At 45.0% G+C, this 19,294-nt stretch overlaps 1 protein-coding gene across 1 annotated transcript in view; it reads right to left on the bottom strand.

Moving 5' to 3' along the window:
• Positions 1–6,716: 6,716 nt before the first annotated feature.
• The window catches only part of ska2 (spindle and kinetochore associated complex subunit 2), a 44,451-nt gene continuing 31,873 nt past the window's right edge, over positions 6,717–19,294 (bottom strand). Inside the window, exons 3-5 of the mRNA XM_047380084.1 lie at positions 18,902–19,078; positions 10,917–10,991; positions 6,717–6,883 (exon numbers count right to left, since the gene is read on the bottom strand). Of these exons, the coding sequence (XP_047236040.1) occupies positions 6,878–6,883; positions 10,917–10,991; positions 18,902–19,078 (258 nt within the window). The 3' untranslated portion in view covers positions 6,717–6,877. The remainder of the gene's footprint in view (positions 6,884–10,916; positions 10,992–18,901; positions 19,079–19,294) is intronic.

Here is a 19,294-nt window from a genome sequence, read left to right on the forward strand (position 1 = left end):
TAATGTCCTTAAAACAAGACAAAATGAGGCTCAGTATTGTGTGTGGCCTCCACGTGTTTGTATGACCTCCCTACAACGCCTGGGCATGCTCCTGATGAGACAAATGGTCTCCTGAGGGATCTCCTCCCAGACCTGGACTAAAACATCTGCCAACTCCTGGACAGTCTGTGGTGCAACGTTGGTGGATGGAGCGAGACATGATGTCCCAGATGTGCTCAATCGGATTCAGGTCTGGGGAACGGGCAGGCCAGTCCATAGCTTCAATGTCTTCATCTTGCAGGAACTGCTGACACACTCCAGCCACATGAGGTCTAGCATTGTCCTGCATTAGGAGGAACCCAGGGCCAACCGCACCAACATATGGTCTCACAACGGGTCTGAAGATCTCATCTCGGTACCTAATGGCAGTCAAGCTACCTCTGGGGAGCACATGGAGGGTCATGTGGCCCTCCAAAGAAATGCCACCCCACACCATTACTGACCCACTGCCTAATCGGTCATGCTGAAGGATGTTGCAGGCAGCAGATCGCTCTCCACGGTGTCTCCAGACTCTGTCACGTCTGTCACATGTGCTCAGTGTTAACCTGCTTTCATCTGTGAAGAGCACAGGGCGCCAGTGGCGAATTTGCCAATCCTGGTGTTCTCTGGCAAATACAAAGCGTCCTGCACGGTGTTGGGCTGTGAGCACAACCCCCATTTGTGGATGTTGGGCCCTCATACCATCCTCATGGAGTCGGTTTCTAACCGTTTGTGCAGACACATGCACATTTGTAGCCTGCTGGAGGTCATTTTGCAGGGCTCTGGCAGTGCTCCTCCTGTTCCTCCTTGCACAAAGGTGGAGGTAGCGGTCCTGCTGCTGGGTTGTTGCCCTCCTACGGTCTCCTCCACGTCTCCTGGTGTACTGGCCTGTCTCCTGGTAGCGCCTCCGGGCTCTGGACACTACGCTGACAGACACAGCAAACCTTCTTACCACAGCTCGCATTGATGTGCCATCCTGGATGAGCTGCACTACCTGAGCCACTTGTGTGGGTTGTAGAGTCCGTCTCATGCTACCACGAGTGTGAAAACACCACCAACATTCAAAAGTGACCAAAACATCAGCCAGAAAGTATAGGTACTGAGAAGTGGTCTGTGGTCCGACCTGCAGAACCACTCCTTTATTGAGTGTGTCTTGCTAATTGCCAAAGATTTCTCCCTGTTGTCTATTCCATTTGCACAACCACATGTGAAATTGATTGTCAATCAGTGTTGCTTCCTAAGTGGACAGTTTGATTTCACAGAAGTTTGATCTACTTGGAGTTATATTGAGTTGTTTAAGTGTTCCCTTTATTTGTTTGAGCAGTGTATATACACACACATATATACAATACATATTTGACTCCGGTACACTTTGCTCTTTGGTTTTGTTTTTGTATTACAGAATATACATATTTACAATGTACAATATACACATATATAATAAAAAGGTGAATTTGCAACATCTGTATGCTGTTGTTTTGTACTCTATTGAATGTTCAACAGAGAAACAGCCTGGGGGAAGAAACTGTCTCTGTGGTAGCTGGTTTATATATATGTAAAGATATATATAGAGAGAAAGATATATATAGATATCTCTCTCTATATATATATATATATACCGTAAATTCCAGATTATAAGCCGCTACTTTTTTCACACACTTTGAACTGCGGCTTATACAACATGCTAATGCATGTTTTTTTTTTCATGCCGCCAAAAACATTTTGCCTGGTAACAGTAGACCAACCAAACTGATGAGTAGTTCAAAGAGGTCCAATGAACTTGTGCGATAAATCAAGGGCACTTTCACAATTCAATTATCGGTATTGTAAATCAGACATTTATATTCACCCTCATCAACATGGAAAATCACCAACGGGTTCCGAAAGGCTGGACTGCTGCGTGATTAAGGGGACCGGGTGCACTCAAGTGAGAGCGTCAACGAAGAGGCTGAAGTGAGTGACAAGATCCTGAGGCTGTTCAATTAGGACACTGAAGAACAGGACTTTGATGGTTTCAGTGCGCAGGAAGAAGATGAAGAAGGCGATCAATGACTTTTGACCTTTGAGGCTGCAGTGTATATCAGTTAGGATATTGGAATATTGTTCGTGCACTGTTAAGTAAAAAACCATTAGCAATGAGATTTGTGTGTTACTGACAACGTACGTATATTTAAAGGTAGCCGTGATAGCCACTGTTCGAAAAAAAGCATTTGCAATATGCATTTGTTTATATCACCATAAGGATTAAGTTAAAAATTCCTCACATGTAATATCTTTCTGTGTAAATCATATTACAACATGGGACACCCGCGGCTTAACATCCGGTGCGGCCTGTACAAAATTGGTTTTCTTTCTAAAATTAGAGCATGCGGCTTTTAATAAGGTGAGCTCTATAGTCCGGAATTTACGGTATATATATATAGATCTCTATATCTATAGAGATATACAGGGGTTGGACAATGAAACTGAAACACCTGGTTTTCGACCACAATAATGTATTAGTATGGTGTAGGGCCTCCTTTTGCGGCCAATACAGCGTCAATCCGTCTTGGGAATGACATATACAAATCCTGCACAGTGGTCAGAAGGATTTTAAGCCATTCTTCTTCCAGGATAGTGGCCAGGTCACTACGTGCTACTGGCAGAGGAAAACGTTTCCTGACTTGCTCCTCCAAAATACCCCAAAGTGGCTCAATAATATTTAGATCTGGTGACTGTGCAGGCCACGGGAGATGTTCAACTTCACTTTCATGTTCATCAAACCAATCTTTCACCAGTCTTGCTGTGTGTATTGGTGCATTGCCATCCTGATACACGGCACCGCCTTTCAGGATACAATGTTTGAACCATTGGATGCACATGGTCCTCAAGAATGGTTCGGTAGTCCTTGGCAGTGACGCGCCCATCTTGCACAAGTATTGGGCCAAGGGAAGGCCATGATATGGCAGCCCAAACCATCACTGATCCACCCCCATGCTTCACTCTGGGCATGCAACAGTCTGGGTGGTACGCTTCTTTGGGGCTTCTCCACACCGTAACTCTCCCGGATGTAGGGAAAACAGTAAAGGTGAACTCATCAGAGAACAATACATGTTTCACATTGTCCACAGCCCAAGATTTGCGCTCCTTGCACCATTGAAACCGACGCTTGGCATTGGCATGAGTGACCAAAGGTTTGGCTATAGCAGCCCGGCCGTGTATATTGACCCTGTGGAGCTCCCGACGGACAGTTCTGGTGGAAACAGGAGAGTTGAGGTGCACATTTAATTCTGCCGTGATTTGGGCAGCCGTGGTTTTATGTTTTTTAGATACAATCCGGGTTAGCACCCGAACATCCCTTTCAGACAGCTTCCTCTTGCGTCCACAGTTAATCCTGGATGTGGTTCGTCCTTCTTGGTGGTATGCTGACATTACCCTGGATACCGTGGCTCTTGATACATCACAAAGACTTGCTGTCTTGGTCAAACATACGCCAGGAAGACGTGCACCAACAATTTCTCCTCTTTTGAACTCTGGTATGTCACCCATAATGTGTGCATTTCAATATTTTGAGCAAAACTGTGCTCTTACCCTGCTAATTGAAACTTCACACTCTGCTCTTACTGGTGCAATGTGCAATCAATGAAGACTGGCTACCAGGCTGGTCCAATTTAGCCATGAAACCTCCCACAATAAAGTGACAGGTGTTTCAGTTTCATTGTCCAACCCCTGTATATATATATATATCTATATCAATATCGGAGGCACGTCCCACCAAGCCTCCTCCCGGTGGGACGTGCCTGGAACATCTCCCGAGGAATGCGTCTAGGAGGCATCCGGTACAGATGCCCGAGCCACCTCAACTGGCTCCTCTTGATGTGGAGAAGCAGCGACTCTACTCTGAGCTTCTCCCGGATAGGTGAGCTCCTCATCCTATCTCTAAGGGAATGCCCGGCCACCCTACGGAGGAAGCTCATTTCAGCCGCTTGTATCCAGGATCTCGTTCTTTCGGTCATGACCCAAAGCTCATGACCATAGGTGAGGGTAGGAACGAGAGCTTCGCTTTCGGTATAGCTCTCGTTAGCTCTTGCTCAACGGACCGCCACCGGCACCCCTCACTCAAGAACAAAACCCCAAGATACTTGAATTCCTCCACTTGAGGTGGGAACTCCCCTTCAACCTGAAGAGGACCAGCCACCCTTTTCCGGTCGAGAACCATGGAGGAGCTGATCTTCATCCCAGCCACTTCACAATCGGCTGCGAACCACCCCATCTGCAAAAAGAAGAGATGAAATCCATTGGTCCCGAAACCAGACCCCTTCATGGCTGCACCTAGAAATCCTGTCCATAAAAGATATGAACAGGACCACTGACAAAGAGCAGCCCTGCCAGAGTCCAACATGCAGTGGGAACAGGTCCAACTTAGTGCCGGCAATTTGGACCAAACTCCTGCCCTGCTTGTACAGAAACCCGATGGCCCCTAATAAAGGGTCCCCAACTCCGTACTCCTGGAGCACCCCCCATAGGGCACCACGAGGGACACAGTCGAATGCCTTCTCCAGGTTCACAAAACACATGTTGGGAAAAAACCCATAAACCCTTGAGTACCCTGCAGAGGGTGTAGAGCTGGCTCAGTGTTCCACGGCCAGGATGAAAACCACACTGCTCCTCCTGGAGTCGAGGTTTGACTGTCGGCCGGACTCTCCTCTCCAATACCCTGGCATAGGCCTTATCAGGGAGGCTGAGGAGTGTGATCCCCCTGTAGTTGGAACACACCCTCTGGTCACCCTTCTTATGAAGGGGGACCGCCATCACGGTTTGCCAGTCTAGAGACACTTTTTAACCACCTCAGTGACTTATAGACAGCCTGGGTGATGAAAGAGTCCAACCCCGAGTCCCCAGCCTCTGCTTCCAACAAGGAATGCGTGATAGCAGAATTGAGGAGATCCTCGAAATACTTCTTCCACCGCTCGATAATGTCCCCAGTCGAGGTCAGCAGCTTCCCAACCCCACTGTAAACAGTGTTGGCAAAGCACTGCTTTCACCTCCTGAGGCGCCGGACTGTTTGCCAGAATCGTTTTGAGGCCAACCGGTAGTCCTTCTCCATGGCCCAGTTTTTGCCTCTGCCACAGCCCAGGCCGCGGCACGCTTGGCCTCAAGGTACACGTCGGCCGCCTCAGGGGTCGCACAAGCCAGCCGATAGGACTCTTTCTTCAGCTTGACAGCATCACTTAATGCCAGTGTCCACCACCGGTTTCGGGGATTGCCACCACGAAAGACGGACCTTATGGCCACAGCTACGGGCAGCAACATCGACAATAGATGCGGAGAACATGGTCTACTCCAACCTCTCCCGGAATCTGGTCAAAGCTCCCCCGGAGGTGGGAGTTGAACACATCCCTGGCTTAGGGCTCCGCCAGACGTTCCCAGCAGACCCTCACTATGCACTTGGGCCGGCCAAGTCTGTCCAGCTTTCTCCTCTTCCAGCGGATCCAACTCACCACCAGGTGGTGAACAGTGGACAGCTCAGTCCTTCTTTTCACCCGAGTGTCCAAAACATGCAGCTGAAGGTCTGAAGACACGACAACAAAGTCAGTCATTGACCTCCTGCCTAGGGTGTCCTGGTGCCAAGTCCACTGATGAATACCCTTATGCTTGAATATGGTGTTCATTATGGACAATCCGTGACTAGCACAGAAGTCCAATAATGAAACACCACTCGGATTCAGATCGGGGAGGCCATTCTTCCCGATCACGCCTCTCCAGGTGTCACTGTCGTTTCCCACGTGGGCGTTGAAGTCCCCCAGCAAAATAACAGAGTCCCCGGGAGAGCCACTATGCAGCAGCCCCGACAGGGACGCCAAGAAGGCCTGGTACTCCGCACTACCGCTCTGCCCGTAGGCGAAACGACAGTCAGAGATCTGTCCCCAACCCAAAGGAGCAGGGATGCGACCCCCTCATCCACTGAGTTGAACCCCAACACAAGACGGCTGAGCTGGGGGCAACAAGCAAACCCAACCCAGCTCGCCGCGGGCTACTCCAGAGTAGAAGAGAGTCCAGTCTCTCTCGAGGAGATGGGTTCCAGAGCCCACGCTGTGCGTAGAGGTGAGCCTGACTATTTCTAGTAAATATCTCTCGACCTCCCACAAAGTTCAAGCTCCTTTCCCCCCAGTGAGGTGACATTCCACATCCCTAGAGCCAGCCTAAGCATCCAGAGAATGGGCCGCTGAGGTCTCCACCATCGTCCGCTGCCCGATGCTCTTTGCACCAGTCCCTCATGGTTCCCCCTGCAAGTGGTGGGCCCACTGGGGGATGGTCTTGCATCTCTCGCAACCCAGCCACCAGGGGCTCTCCGACGAGTCCTGCCTCCAGGCCTGGGTCCGGACTCCAGCTCCTCCGTACCAGGCGACATCACGCGCTTCGATTGTGTGGTCCTTATGAAGGTGTCTTGAACCGCTCTTTGTCTCACCCATCATCCAGAGTCTGTTTGCCATGGGATACCCTACCAGGGTCATTTAAGCCCCAGACAACATAACCTCTAGGATCATTCAAGCACTCAAATATATATATATATATAGTATATAAGCTATTCACTACATTATCCAAGCACCACATATGGATAACAAAGTTTGGACATTCTGCTTCAGCTTCAAACATTAACTTAAGAGAAAAGTGGCTTTGGTGAGAATGCTGCCATAAATGACCATAAAACAGCTACATTTTTTGACTTTCATCCACCTTTTAATGTATATAAAATCAAATACCAGTATAATTTCTTAAGTCATGTGGACATCACTGCTCTTTTATTTACTCCAGCTAAGGCTTTTCCTTTGGCAACGTAGATTCCTGGTTATCTTGGTTCTGCATGACTTTTACTCCTCTAAACCTGAAAATACAAAACAAGAAAGTGAGTCAGGCAAATCTGGAAATTTAATACATATTTAGATAATTAAAATTTCTGTTACTGCATAGAATAGACTTAGGTCAACTAAACGTAAACTGTACAAATTTAAAACCATAGGGATGTAACTAAATGTTTTCCTTCCTTTCTACATAAATTAAAAAACATGCAATAAACATCCAGAGTTAGATGTAACATTAAGCAGGGCACATCTATTGCATAGGAGTGGTGTGCAGCATGCAGTTTGAGGTGAACTCTCCCCTTTCTGGGGTTCTTATCACATTGCAGGTGGTAAGTGATGCACACATTTAAAACCAATTATTGTATAGGTGTTGCTCAATGCCAGATTTGTAGCTCTGTCCGACAATAGTACAATAGAGTACTGTAAACTGCGGAGCATGCTGCCATCTGCTTTGCGCCCTAGTTGTAAAAATCCTAACTTGTGCGAGGTGCTCTGTGACCACATCAGAATGCCTCATTTCAGGGACAACTTGACACAATACCCAAAATTGAGGAGAAGCTAGCAGCATTTTAACTAGACCTTTTAATGCAAGCTATATTATGATCTAAACAAAAAAGCTGTAATTTAAAAGGACAAAACAATTTGGGAGTAAATGGTGTTTAAAAACAGCCAGAAATGAAGAGTCATTCAATTATAAAAACATTTCACCAATACAATCCTCTTAGTTTACAATCAATTTACACAGTGAGTGCCTAGTGAGGATGAATACCAATACTTTGCCAACAATGAATGCCCTCATTTAACAGAATTGCGCCCTTAGTGCCCTCATGACTCCCATCTCCTGCTTGTGGATCATGTAGCTGTGGTCGCCTGGTCTAGAGCAGGGGTATTTAACTGCCAAAAATGAAGAACTTCTTTAATTGAGGAGTTTGACTTCTCAATTTCTTCCTCTTGATTTTTGCCAGGTAAACTCTTACCCATACTACCACAGAAACAACGTGACCATTACAACTTTTGAGTGCAATAAGAAACCTTGCTCTTAAATTGAAAATCTAGGCCCTTGAATTCTGGCAGGTAAACACCCCCATACAAGGGTGTCAAACTCAAGTCCTCGGGGCCCATTGTCCTCCAACTTTGTACAAGTGTCCCTGGTCCAACAAACCTAAATTGTAATGGTAAATAATCTGCACTTGTATAGCACTGTATCAAGTACCCAGAGACCCTAAAGCGTTTTACACTACAATCAGTCATTCACCCATTCATACACACATTCACAGTCCACTAATACACCAGCGGGCAGAGACACCAGCCACCGGCAGGGAGTGTGGCAGGCAGGAAATAGGCCACACATTTGAAGAGGAGCCAAAGATGATACAGGACAGGAAGCAGCCCAAGACCCAACTTGACACAAAAACAGGCGCACACAGTCACACACGTGCGTAAACATAAAAACACTCACAACAACATATCCAACGTAAAGACACACAATAATGGTCCCCTTCGTTCTGGGGTGGAGACAGGCAGGCCGCCTGAGCCACTAGTCCAGACTAGTGCTGGCACCACCCGAACCCGAATTACCTGGCCAAGTCCCCAACCACCTGCTCTGACCCTGTCCCCCTACAACCCCAGTCCCTATCCAGGGAGGGGGCCATGAACAAAAGAAGGGTCCACCCGATCCAAACGAGCCTGCCAATCAGAGCCGCCTCGAGACGAAAACTGTCCCAACCCCTCAATTTTGTCCCCCTGAAATAATCTGTTACCCTGATCACACAGCACTGATGTTGCACCATGGGCGTGCTACTTGTATTTCACATTATACTGTAGTTTTCCGACAGAGTTCTTTGGGTTCAGGTATGAGTCCTGTGATGTTAGGGTTAGTGGATAGCAGACTGGTGAGGAGAATTGGCTTGTGTGAGGCAAGCACAGAGCCCATCTGAAGCAACAATGCTTCCTGTATTCACAAGGTAAAGATAGGAGAGGGACAGATTATTTCTGGGGAACAGAATTTCGCACAAGCTCTATAATCAATGCAGGGTTCTGGTTGAAGCCATTGCCAGTATCTTGAGGAATTACTGGTTTATTTTCCGCAGTTTCCCAGCCAAAGCACTGGTTCTTTGGTGACATCTGTCATTTCCGGTGTTCTGACTATCTGTGCTACCCGACAATCTGTCCTACGTCGGTGCTACACGACAATTTGTCTTATGTCTTATTTTCCTTAACTTTATGTATTACTTCTTGTTTTAAGTTTACAAAACTTACAGTGAGCTTGAAAGCATTTTTGTAACTGACTTGTTACAAAATATACCAGATATAATAAAGACTGTCACACAACCTTTTAGTGTTTGCAGGGATAACATGTATTTGTAAATGTCTATTTAATTAATTTGCAATAAAAGCTTGTCTGATACCGTTTCATTTCTCATTCTTCTTCTGATGAAGGAAATTCTTACCTCAGCATGTGCTACCTCTATTTTATACAGCTAGGTCATTCTGATGAAGGGTTTTAGCGCATCAACATGTGATAGCTTTATATATTAAAAAGGCAGGATATCTTGATGAAGGAATTGAGTACGTCTACACACGTACAACGGGTAGGATATTCTCGTGGTTTAAGAACATTTTTCATCATTCATATAAATTGTTCCAATGCTACACATAACTGGTAAACTTCCACTTCAATCCTGTCATTTTAAGAATGTTTTCCGATGATTATATTTAACCTTCAGCATTAACCGTTATGGTTTTGGCATGTAAATTTGTTTTCTCTACTTTTTTAAAATTTCTGACTCAATAAAGCTGATTTTGATGTAAACACAATGGAAGCAGTTTTCAAAGCGTAGCACCAACAGATATAACCATCTAAACGCACTACGGTATGAAAATCGGACGAGATAGCACAGATTTTCAGAACACTGGTATCACCAAAAAATAATACAACCTTATATTTTGTTTTGGATTAAGCTAGCTAAAGCAAAAATCAAACAGTGGAGTTTTAATTAGTTTGATATTACATTTTTACATTTAGGTTTTAAAATGGAAAAACAAAAAAAATGGTAATTTTCTTTTTGCCATTTTGTTTTGAAACAGGAAAACCAAAGAACAAACCATACATGGATTTCTGTAACAGGCAGCTAAGGCTTGAAAATGCTCCAATTTCAGTGAAATAAAAAAATGTTCTGGAAATATTTTATTTACCCAAAGAGTTCACCAGTGTTATTTTGGCAACAGTATACGTTCCACCTTTAGCTGTTACCGACAGTTTGTCAGGTGCTCTACCAAACAAAACAAAATATTGGATTTGTTTTATGAAAATGTTAAGGAGTACATCTCTAAAACAGGACCTCGTCTAGGCAAATCAGATCACAATCTTGTTTTTCTCTGCTCAAAATACAGGGGTTGGACAATGAAACTGAAACACCTGTCATTTTAGTGTGGGAGGTTTCATGGCTAAATTGGACCAGCCTGGTAGCCAGTCTTCATTGATTGCACATTGCACCAGTAAGAGCAGAGTGTGAAGGTTCAATTAGCAGGGTAAGAGCACAGTTTTGCTCAAAATACTGAAATGCACACAACATTATGGGTGACATACCAGAGTTCAAAAGAGGACAAATTGTTGGTGCACGTCTTGCTGGCGCATTTGTGACCAAGACAGCAAGTCTTTGTGATGTTCTGGTTGTCTAATCTAACTATGAACACACTCCTAAACCGTCTGTTGACAGAATAGTTAAAGTTGCTATTTCTGGTAACACTGGGTCCATCAACAAATAGGAACTTAAAGATTAAGAATAGGATGTCATCAAAGTTCATGTACATGTAAAAGTAGACAAATACTTTTGGCAATATACTGTTCCTCAGCCAGTGTTCTGCTTTCAGTCCAGTTATTTACTATTAAAAAAATGCAATTTTCTCTTGTGGAATCTAATAACTAATTATGTATACTATGAGAACTGTATAAAGTAACAAGTTGTATTATTTGTATCATAAATGGTTGCTTTTCAACACATTATGATCCAATAGAAACCGTAAGAATATTGTCTCAAATATAAAAAATCTTACTTCAACTGTGATCTGAACAATGGTTGCATCCAGGTACATGGTTGACTCTAGCTCTGACTCTGCCAGTGACTCAGTCTAAGGAATAGAAGAACACAGCAAACACTTATAAGTGAAAAGTACATGCAATATTTTGATTGGTATTCTGCTAATTTATTATTTATTCTTATTATTTTTACTTTGTACATGTTTGCGGTTTAGCTCTTGTTAAAAAGAAAAGCTCAGATTTTGGTTCTGCTCTTTGAGTGTCCCAATGATCCAAGGAGCTATGTTGTCAGGGGCTTTATGCCCCTGGTATTGTCACCCAAGGCAAACAGGTCCTAGGTGAGTGATCAGACAAAGCGCAGCCCACAGACCCCTTATGACGATTACCATGGGTGGAAACTGTTCCCTCGCCCAGAAACGGGTCACCGGGGCCCCACTCTGGAGCCATGCTTGGAGATGGGGCACGCTGGCAAGCGCCTTGTGGCCAGGCTTTCACCCATGGAGCAGCCCAAAGAGGAAACGTGGGTCCCACTTCCGATGGGCTCACCACCCGTGGGAGGGGCCAAAGGGGTCGGGTGCAATGTGGTATGGGTGGCGGCCGAAGGCGGAGACCTTGACGGTCTGATCCTCGGCTGCAGTAGCTGGCTCTTAGGACATGGAATATCACCTCTCTGGTGGGGAAGGAGCCTGAGTTGGTGTGCGAGGTATAGAAGTTCCGCCTAGAAGTAGTCAGGCTCACCTCGACGCAGGGCTCTGGCTCTGGAACCAGTCTCCTTGAGGGGTTGGACACTCTTCCACTCTGGAGTTGCCCTTGGTGTGAGGCGCCGACCTGGGGTGGGCATACTTGTTGCCCCCCCCCCATCTTGGCGCCTGTACGTTGGGGTACGAGAGGGTAGCCTCACTCCGCCTACGGGTGGGGGGACGGGTTGTGACTGTTGTTTGTGCTTATGCAACAAACGGCATTTCACACTACCCACCCTTTTTGGAGTCCTTGGAGGGGGTGTTGGAGAGCGCTCCTCCAGGGGACTGCCTTGTTCTGGTGGGGGACTTCATCACTCAACATTCAACACTGGCAATGATAGTGTGACCTGGAGGGGTGTGGTTGGGAGGAGTGGCTCTCCCGTTCTGAACCCGAGTGGTGTTTTGTTATTGGACTTCTGTGCACATCATGGATTGTCCATAACTAACACCATGTTCAAGCATAAGGGTGTCCATATGTGCTCTTGGCACCAGGACACCCTAAGCCGCAGTTCGATGATCGACTTTATTGTCGTGTCATCTGATCTGAGGCCGCATGTCTTGGACACTCAGGTGAAGAGGGGAGCAGAGCTTTCCACTGACCACTACCTGGTGGTGAGCTGGCTCCGATGATGGGGGAGGATGCCAGTCAGACCTGGGAGACCCAAACGAATCTTGAGGGTTTGCTGGGAACGCCTGGCGGAGTCTCCCGTGAGGCAGAGCCTCAACTCCCACCTCCGGGAGAGCTTCAAATATGTTCCTGGCGAGGTGGGGGACATTGAGTCCGAGTGGGACATGTTCTGCACCTCCATTGCCGAGGCAGCTTACCAGAGCTGTGGTTGCAAGGTTGTTGGGGCCTGTCGCAGTGGCAATCCTCGAACCCGCTGGTGGACACCGGCGGTGAGGGTTGCTGTCAGGCTGAAGAAGGAGTCCCATTGGGTCTTTTTGGCCTGTGGGACTCCGGAAGCAGCTGATGGGTGCCGGTAGTCCAAGTAGCATGTGGCTCGGGTGGTTGCTGAGGTAAAAACTCGGGCGTTGGAGGAGTTCAGAGAGGCCATGGAAAACGACTTCCGTACGGCTTCGAGGCGATTCTGGTTCACCATCCGGCGTCTCATGGGGGCGAAGAGGTACACCACCAACACTGTTTACAGTGGGAAGGGTGTGCTGCTGACCTCAACTCGGAACGTTGTGGGTCGGTGGGCAGAGTACTTCGAAGACCTCCTCAATCCCAACGGAACGTCTTCCACTGAGGAAGCAGAGCCTGGGGACCTTAGGGCGGGCTTTCCAATCTCTGGTGCAGAGGTCACCGAGGTGATTAAAAAGCTCCTCGGTGGTAAGTCCCCGGGGGTGGATGAGATGCGCCCAGCGTTCTTTAAGGCTCTAGATGTTGTAGGATTATATTGGTTAACACGACTGTAGAATCGCGTGGACCTTGGGGGCATTTTCACTGGATTGGCAGAACGGGGTGGTGGTCCCCCTATTCAAAAAGGGGGACGTAGAGTGTGTTCCAACTATAAGGGAGTCAGACTCTTAAGCGTCCCTGGTAAGGTCTATTCGGGGGTTCTGGAGAGGAGGGTCTGTCGGATAGTCGAACCTCGGATTCAGGAAGATCAGTGTGGTTTTCGTCCTGCCCGTGGAACACTGGACCAGCTCTACACCCTCAGCAGGGTCCTGTAGGGTGCATGAGAGTTCGTCCAACCAGTCTACATGTGCTTTGTGGACTTGGAGAAGGCGTTCGACCGTGTCCCTCGGAGAATCCCGAGGGGGGTACTCCGGGAGTATGGGGTACCAGGCCCTTTGATACGGCCTGTTAGGTCCTTGTACCACCGGTGTCAGAGCTTGGTTCCGCATTGCCAGCAGTAAGTCGGACTCATTTCCGGTCAGGGTTGGACTCTGCCAAGTTTGCCCTTTGTCACAGATTCTGTTCATAACTTTTATGGACAGAATTTCTAGGTACAGCCAAGGTGTTGAGGAAATCCGTCTTGGTGGCCATAGGATTGCGTCTCTGCTTTTTGTGGATGATGTGGTCCTATTGGCTTCATCAGCTCGTGATCTGCAGCTCTCACTGGAGCAGTTTGCAGCCGAGTGTAAAGCAGCCGGGAGGAGAATCAGTGCCTCCAAATGCGAGGTCATGGTCTTGAGCCAGAAAATGGTAGAGTGCCTTCTCCAGGTCGGGGGTGGAGATCCTGCTTTAAGTGGAGGAGTCGAAGTATCTTGGGGTCTTGTTCACAAATGAGGGAAAAATGGAGCAGGAGATTGATAGATGGATTGGTGCTGCGTCAGCAATGACGCAGGCGCTGTACCAGTCTGTCATGGTGAAGAGAGAGCTGAGTCAAAAAGTAAAGCTCTCGATTTACCGGTCGATCTACGTTCCTACCCTCATCTATGGTCATGAGCTTTGGGTCATGACCGAAAGAACGAGATCACGGATACAAGCGGCCGAAATGAGTTTCCTCTGCAGGGTGTCTGGGCTCTCCTTTAGAGACAGGGTGAGAAGCTAGGTCATCCGGCCATCTGGTTAGGATGCCTCCTGGACGCCTCCCTGGTGAGGTGTTCCGGGCACGTCCCACCGGGAGGAGGCCCAGAGGAAGACCCAGGACATGCTGGGGGGACTATGTTTCTCAGCTGGCCTCGGAACGCCTTGGGATTCCCCCAAAAGAGCTGGCCAAGTGGCTGGGGAGAGGGAAGTCTGGGTCTCTCTGATTAGACTGCTGCCCCCGCGACCCAACCCCGGATAAGCGGAAGACAATGGATGGATGGTTCTGTTAAAGTTGCAGTCTAAAAAAATATGTCTTGCATTTGATAAATATGTAGGTGTTGCCCTTTTATGCTCAAAAACTTAAACACTTATTGGAGTCGTATTGGATTAAAACAAAACAAAACAAAAACATCTCTCCCTGTAGAATGTGTAGTTGAAGCCACATTTCCAAAAGGTTACAAAAACATTTTCTTTAAAATTATAAGTTTTCTTCAAGGACTGAATTTCTGTTCCAGTATCAAAAAAAAGACAACAGTTCTGTTCCTAATGATGTTGTGAATATGTTACAAAATACATCCTCATACCCACATTAAATATGTACTTTAATGATTTATTTCACTTATAAAACACATTTTTTCTTAAAAAATAATATTGCAAGTAAAAACTAAATTACAAATCATAAATCAAGAACCCTGTGGTGGAACATTTGCCTCCAGTTGTTCCAGTGAAAATGGCAAAATTTTAACTAAAACTAGTTGTTTAGTGAAAGTTGAACATGTGTGGGAAATCTTTTCACTATTAAGTGGTAACACAGATGCAAGTCAGAAACAGAAACTGTTTGAGTCCAAGCTCACAAATGCTGTTTTTGGCTCACAACATAAAGTTTTACAGATTCAACCTTCTCTCTAAGTATCTCTGTTAAATGTGAAGCAAATATAAAATGCTGAATCAGAAATTTGGCACTGAATCCACTTATCCAAGTAGACTTAATTCAAATATATGCCTGTGGGGTGGAAATAAAAAAATGTATAAGCAGGAGGAGTGGAAGTCTTAAGGGAGGCTTATATGCCAATAGGTGTTAGCATTTGGTCAAGAGGAATGCATCTGGATCATCTATTGTAGCTCATCTGTTTATCACCATTAGGGGTGGGTGATATGGAATTATAATTTTATCACGATTTTCCTGTGGTATTTATTGTGATAATGATGAATGTGACAATTAAAAACAATTTATAATTTCTTTGCAGTCTTGTTAGGTAACTGTATGGCTGTGACTACATGTCACAGCAATCATAGCCCCAAAAACACTGCTCTCAAAAAACAAACTCATTTTTAAATAGGCTTCTTCAAGACACCTGCTTAATTGAGAAATACATTTTTATCACTACAATTGCACACTTTAACTGCATGTAATCATATTTTTCAATTTATTGACACTCTTATAGAACCAGTAAATGAGAAATAGTAAAAATAAGCCAGTTTTTGGGGTTTCAAACATCTTCAATTGGAATTTATTGTGGTCTTGATAAATCCAAATTCATGTAAAGAAATTAGAGACATGGCAGAGAACTTTAACATTGAGACAAAGACTACAGCGGGATACAGTCCTTGGAGCAATGGACTGCTTGAGAGACGCAACATGACACTGAGATCCTCCTGAAGGTGAAAATGGAAAATGGGTGCGGTTTGCAAACTGCTCTAGACTGGGCTCTTATGACCAAAAACAGTATGATCAATCTGCATGGTTATAGCCCACAATCAGCTTGTTTGGTCACAGTCCTAATCTCCCTTCTGTTTTGACTGATAAACTACCTGCTCTAGAGGGTACTTCTATGAGTACTAGAGTAGGACAGCACTTAGCAGCACTACATGCTTCCAGGAGAGCCTTCACAGAGGTGGAATGCTCAGAAAGAATAAGAAGAGCATTGCGCAAACAGTTGAGGCCTACAGATGAAAAGTATGAGACAGGTGACAAAGTGTACTACAAGCGAGTAGATAGTACAGAATGGAAGGGCCCTGGGGTAGTTATTGGTCAGGATGGAGCTGTAGTGTTCATAAGACATGGTGGGATTCTTGTCCGAGTACATCAGTCCAGGCTAAATAAAGTGAACGTACAAAGGGAAAAAAACCACTACTGCCTAGTGTTACTGAAAATGATAGAGAAAATGAAGACATGGTTCATACTGATGTGTCAGAGACTTCAGATGATGAAATGAGTGTTAATAGAGAAGAATAAATCAGTGAGAGCACATAGCAAGATGAAAGAAATGTCCGACAAACACTGAAACAGAGGGTGATGTAACTAATATTCAAGATTCTACTTACATTAAACTGAGAACAGGTCAGATAGTCATATTTACTAACAGAGATGATGGTACTCAGCACACTGCCAGAGTCTTAGGTAGAGCAGGGAAAGCCAAGGGGCAATACGAAAACTGGTACAATGTACAGCATCTTGACCCAGATGGCAGTGAGGGACAAAAACAAGCATTAGACATGTCACAGGTTGATAGCCTTCACACTGAATGTGAAAATACAGATGCTGATGTTGCCAAAGACATCTCTTTTGATGCTGCTAAACAGCAAGAGATTGAAAACTGGAAAAATAACAATGTCCACGAGGAGGTCACAGACAAAGGTCAAAAATGTGTTTCAACTAGATGCGTCTGTACGTTGAAAGAAATTTCAAAGGGTATCATTCCCAAAGCCCGCCTTGTGGCGAGAGGTTTTGAAGAAGTCAATATTTAAGAGTTGCAGAAAGATTCTCCCACATGTGCATTGGAGTCACTCAGGCTGCTGATGGCTGTGATCTGTCAAAACAACTGGAAAGTTAATTCTATGGATATTAAGCCTGCCTTTTTGCAGGGTATGGAACTCTCGAGAGACATTTACATTCGCCCCCCACCTGAAGCGGGCGTGGATAATGCGTAGTGGAAACTAAAGAAATGTGTGTATGGACTTGCAGATGCTTCCCTCTACTGATACAACAAGGTCAAAGAACTTGGTGGTAAAATGCCAAAAGTTGATCCTGCAGTGTTTTATTGGCAGAATGAGCAGTCTAAAGTGACAGGAGTACTGGCATGCCATGTGGATGATTTTCTTTGGGCAGGTTCAAACCACTTTGTAACTAATGTTTTCCCTGTACTCAAGTCTGCTTTTTATATGGGACGTGAAGAGCAGGAGAGTTTTTCTTACGTGGGGATGCACATTGCTACTTTGGACGATGTGGTGCAGGTGCATCAGCATAGTTACAATGACAACCTGCAAACAGTTCATTTACAGGCATCACGAGCTGTACAGCGAGATAACCCACTAAATGACACAGAGAGAGAACATTTAAGGTCCAAAATAGGACAGATCTTATGGGTTGCAAAACAGACTAGATCAGATGTTATGTTTGACACATGTAGCCTGGCATCCAACATTAAGAATGCTACTGTTCAGTCCATACATGATGTGAACAAAGTGATTCACAAACACAAGCCGGAGACAGTCACTCTTAAGTTTCAACATTTGGGCCACAGTAATAACTTGGGTTTAGTTATCTTCAGTGATGCTTCACTGGGCAATCTTCCGACAGAGGTAGACAGGGAGGGGCTTTAATTGTCCTAATGGAAAAAAACAGGAAAATTCTCCCCTCTGTTTTGGCAATCTAAGAAAATCAGACGTGAGGTAAGAAGCACATTGGCTGGAGAAACCCTTGCCATGTCAGATGGTATTGACAATGCAATGTTCTTAGCTACGGTCTACTCTGAGCTCACTACTGGTGCAGTAGATCTTAACTCTCTTCCCCTCACTTGTGTTACTGAAAACCATTCCTTGTTTGACGCACTAAAGTCGACAAAACAAGTCACAGAAAATAGACTAAGATTAGAAATAATGAGTATTAAAGAACTCATGCAAGAAAACAAAATCAAAGAGGTGTGTTGGTCAGAAGCAAAGTCACAACTTGCTGATTGTTTGACTAAGAAAGGTGCTTCCCCCTTATGCTCCTTAAGGCACTGGATGAGGGTGTATGGACACTGTGATGTTATGTACACTGTTTAACATTCATTTGGTGGTAGCTTTTAAAATGCTACTATGTTCTGATAAAAAAATTTTAAAAGAAAAATAAGTGTGTTAATCAGTGTTTAGTAGTTATTGTAAATTAATCGTGCAGTTGTAAGGCAACAACTCTAGCATGTTGGTAAAGAATTAAATGTAAAATATGATTTGAACTTGTCCTGCTTATGGATTCTCTGCAACTTAAGGAATAGTGGAAGGAATAATCAACTGTATAACTCTAAAGCTGCTTATCATTGATTATTTATCAGTTGAAACAAAAAATAGTTTATTATTTAATAGGATTTTAAACAGAGTAAAGGAGTAATGTCATCTGCTACACCGAAGATGTAGTGGAGTTTTCTTCACAACCCCATAAGTTATTTGGCCGATTTAAATAAATGGTCTGTCGCCTTTCTGAGCAACGGAAACAGAACATACACAATTCCCTGGGATTATTTTTACCCAGGGCTTTCAATTCAGGTCTTTTGATGGAAATGATGCTATTGTATAAAGTACAAACTCTTCCAGGGAAATCTCATGCTCAGTCACATCTGTCCAAAAATATTGAATTACTACAAAGTTAATAAAATGTAATTAAGAAAACACCACTGAAATCTGGCACTGCTATACATCATTTTGCAGTAGTTTAGACTAACCATTCAGGTTGATTACATGCATATTTGGAAACATGATGCATCACATAGGAGGAATGGCATACAGTGGTAATATGTTGTGCTGGTACCTCCAAATCAGAAGCTTGCTGGCAATGTTTTACCAGCTCCCTGGTCCTGCTGATTCTGTTCCTGATGAACTCCATGGACTCTTTCTGAGCATCTATAATCTTGCTGACCTGAGACCTCAGAACAGAGTGTTTGGCCTTGAGGGACTTCAGATTTTCCAGCATCACAGTCACATTTTCCTGAAAGCATAGTGTCTATCATTAGCACAACTTTAGTTATTATGAAGTGTCTCTGCTACATTGTGCAGCATAATTGGCCTCTTTAAAGGCAGTCACTGTTTTCCATCCTTCAGATTACAATTCATCTCACAAACGTTTTTGTAAGTTTCCCTTTTTGTAGAGCAAAGTTTGCTTTGTTCAATGTCATTTGAAAATTGTGAACTAGATGATTTATTT

Source organism: Girardinichthys multiradiatus, chromosome 11 (genome assembly GCF_021462225.1).
Source record: "Girardinichthys multiradiatus isolate DD_20200921_A chromosome 11, DD_fGirMul_XY1, whole genome shotgun sequence".
In the NCBI taxonomy this organism is placed as follows: domain Eukaryota; kingdom Metazoa; phylum Chordata; class Actinopteri; order Cyprinodontiformes; family Goodeidae; genus Girardinichthys; species Girardinichthys multiradiatus.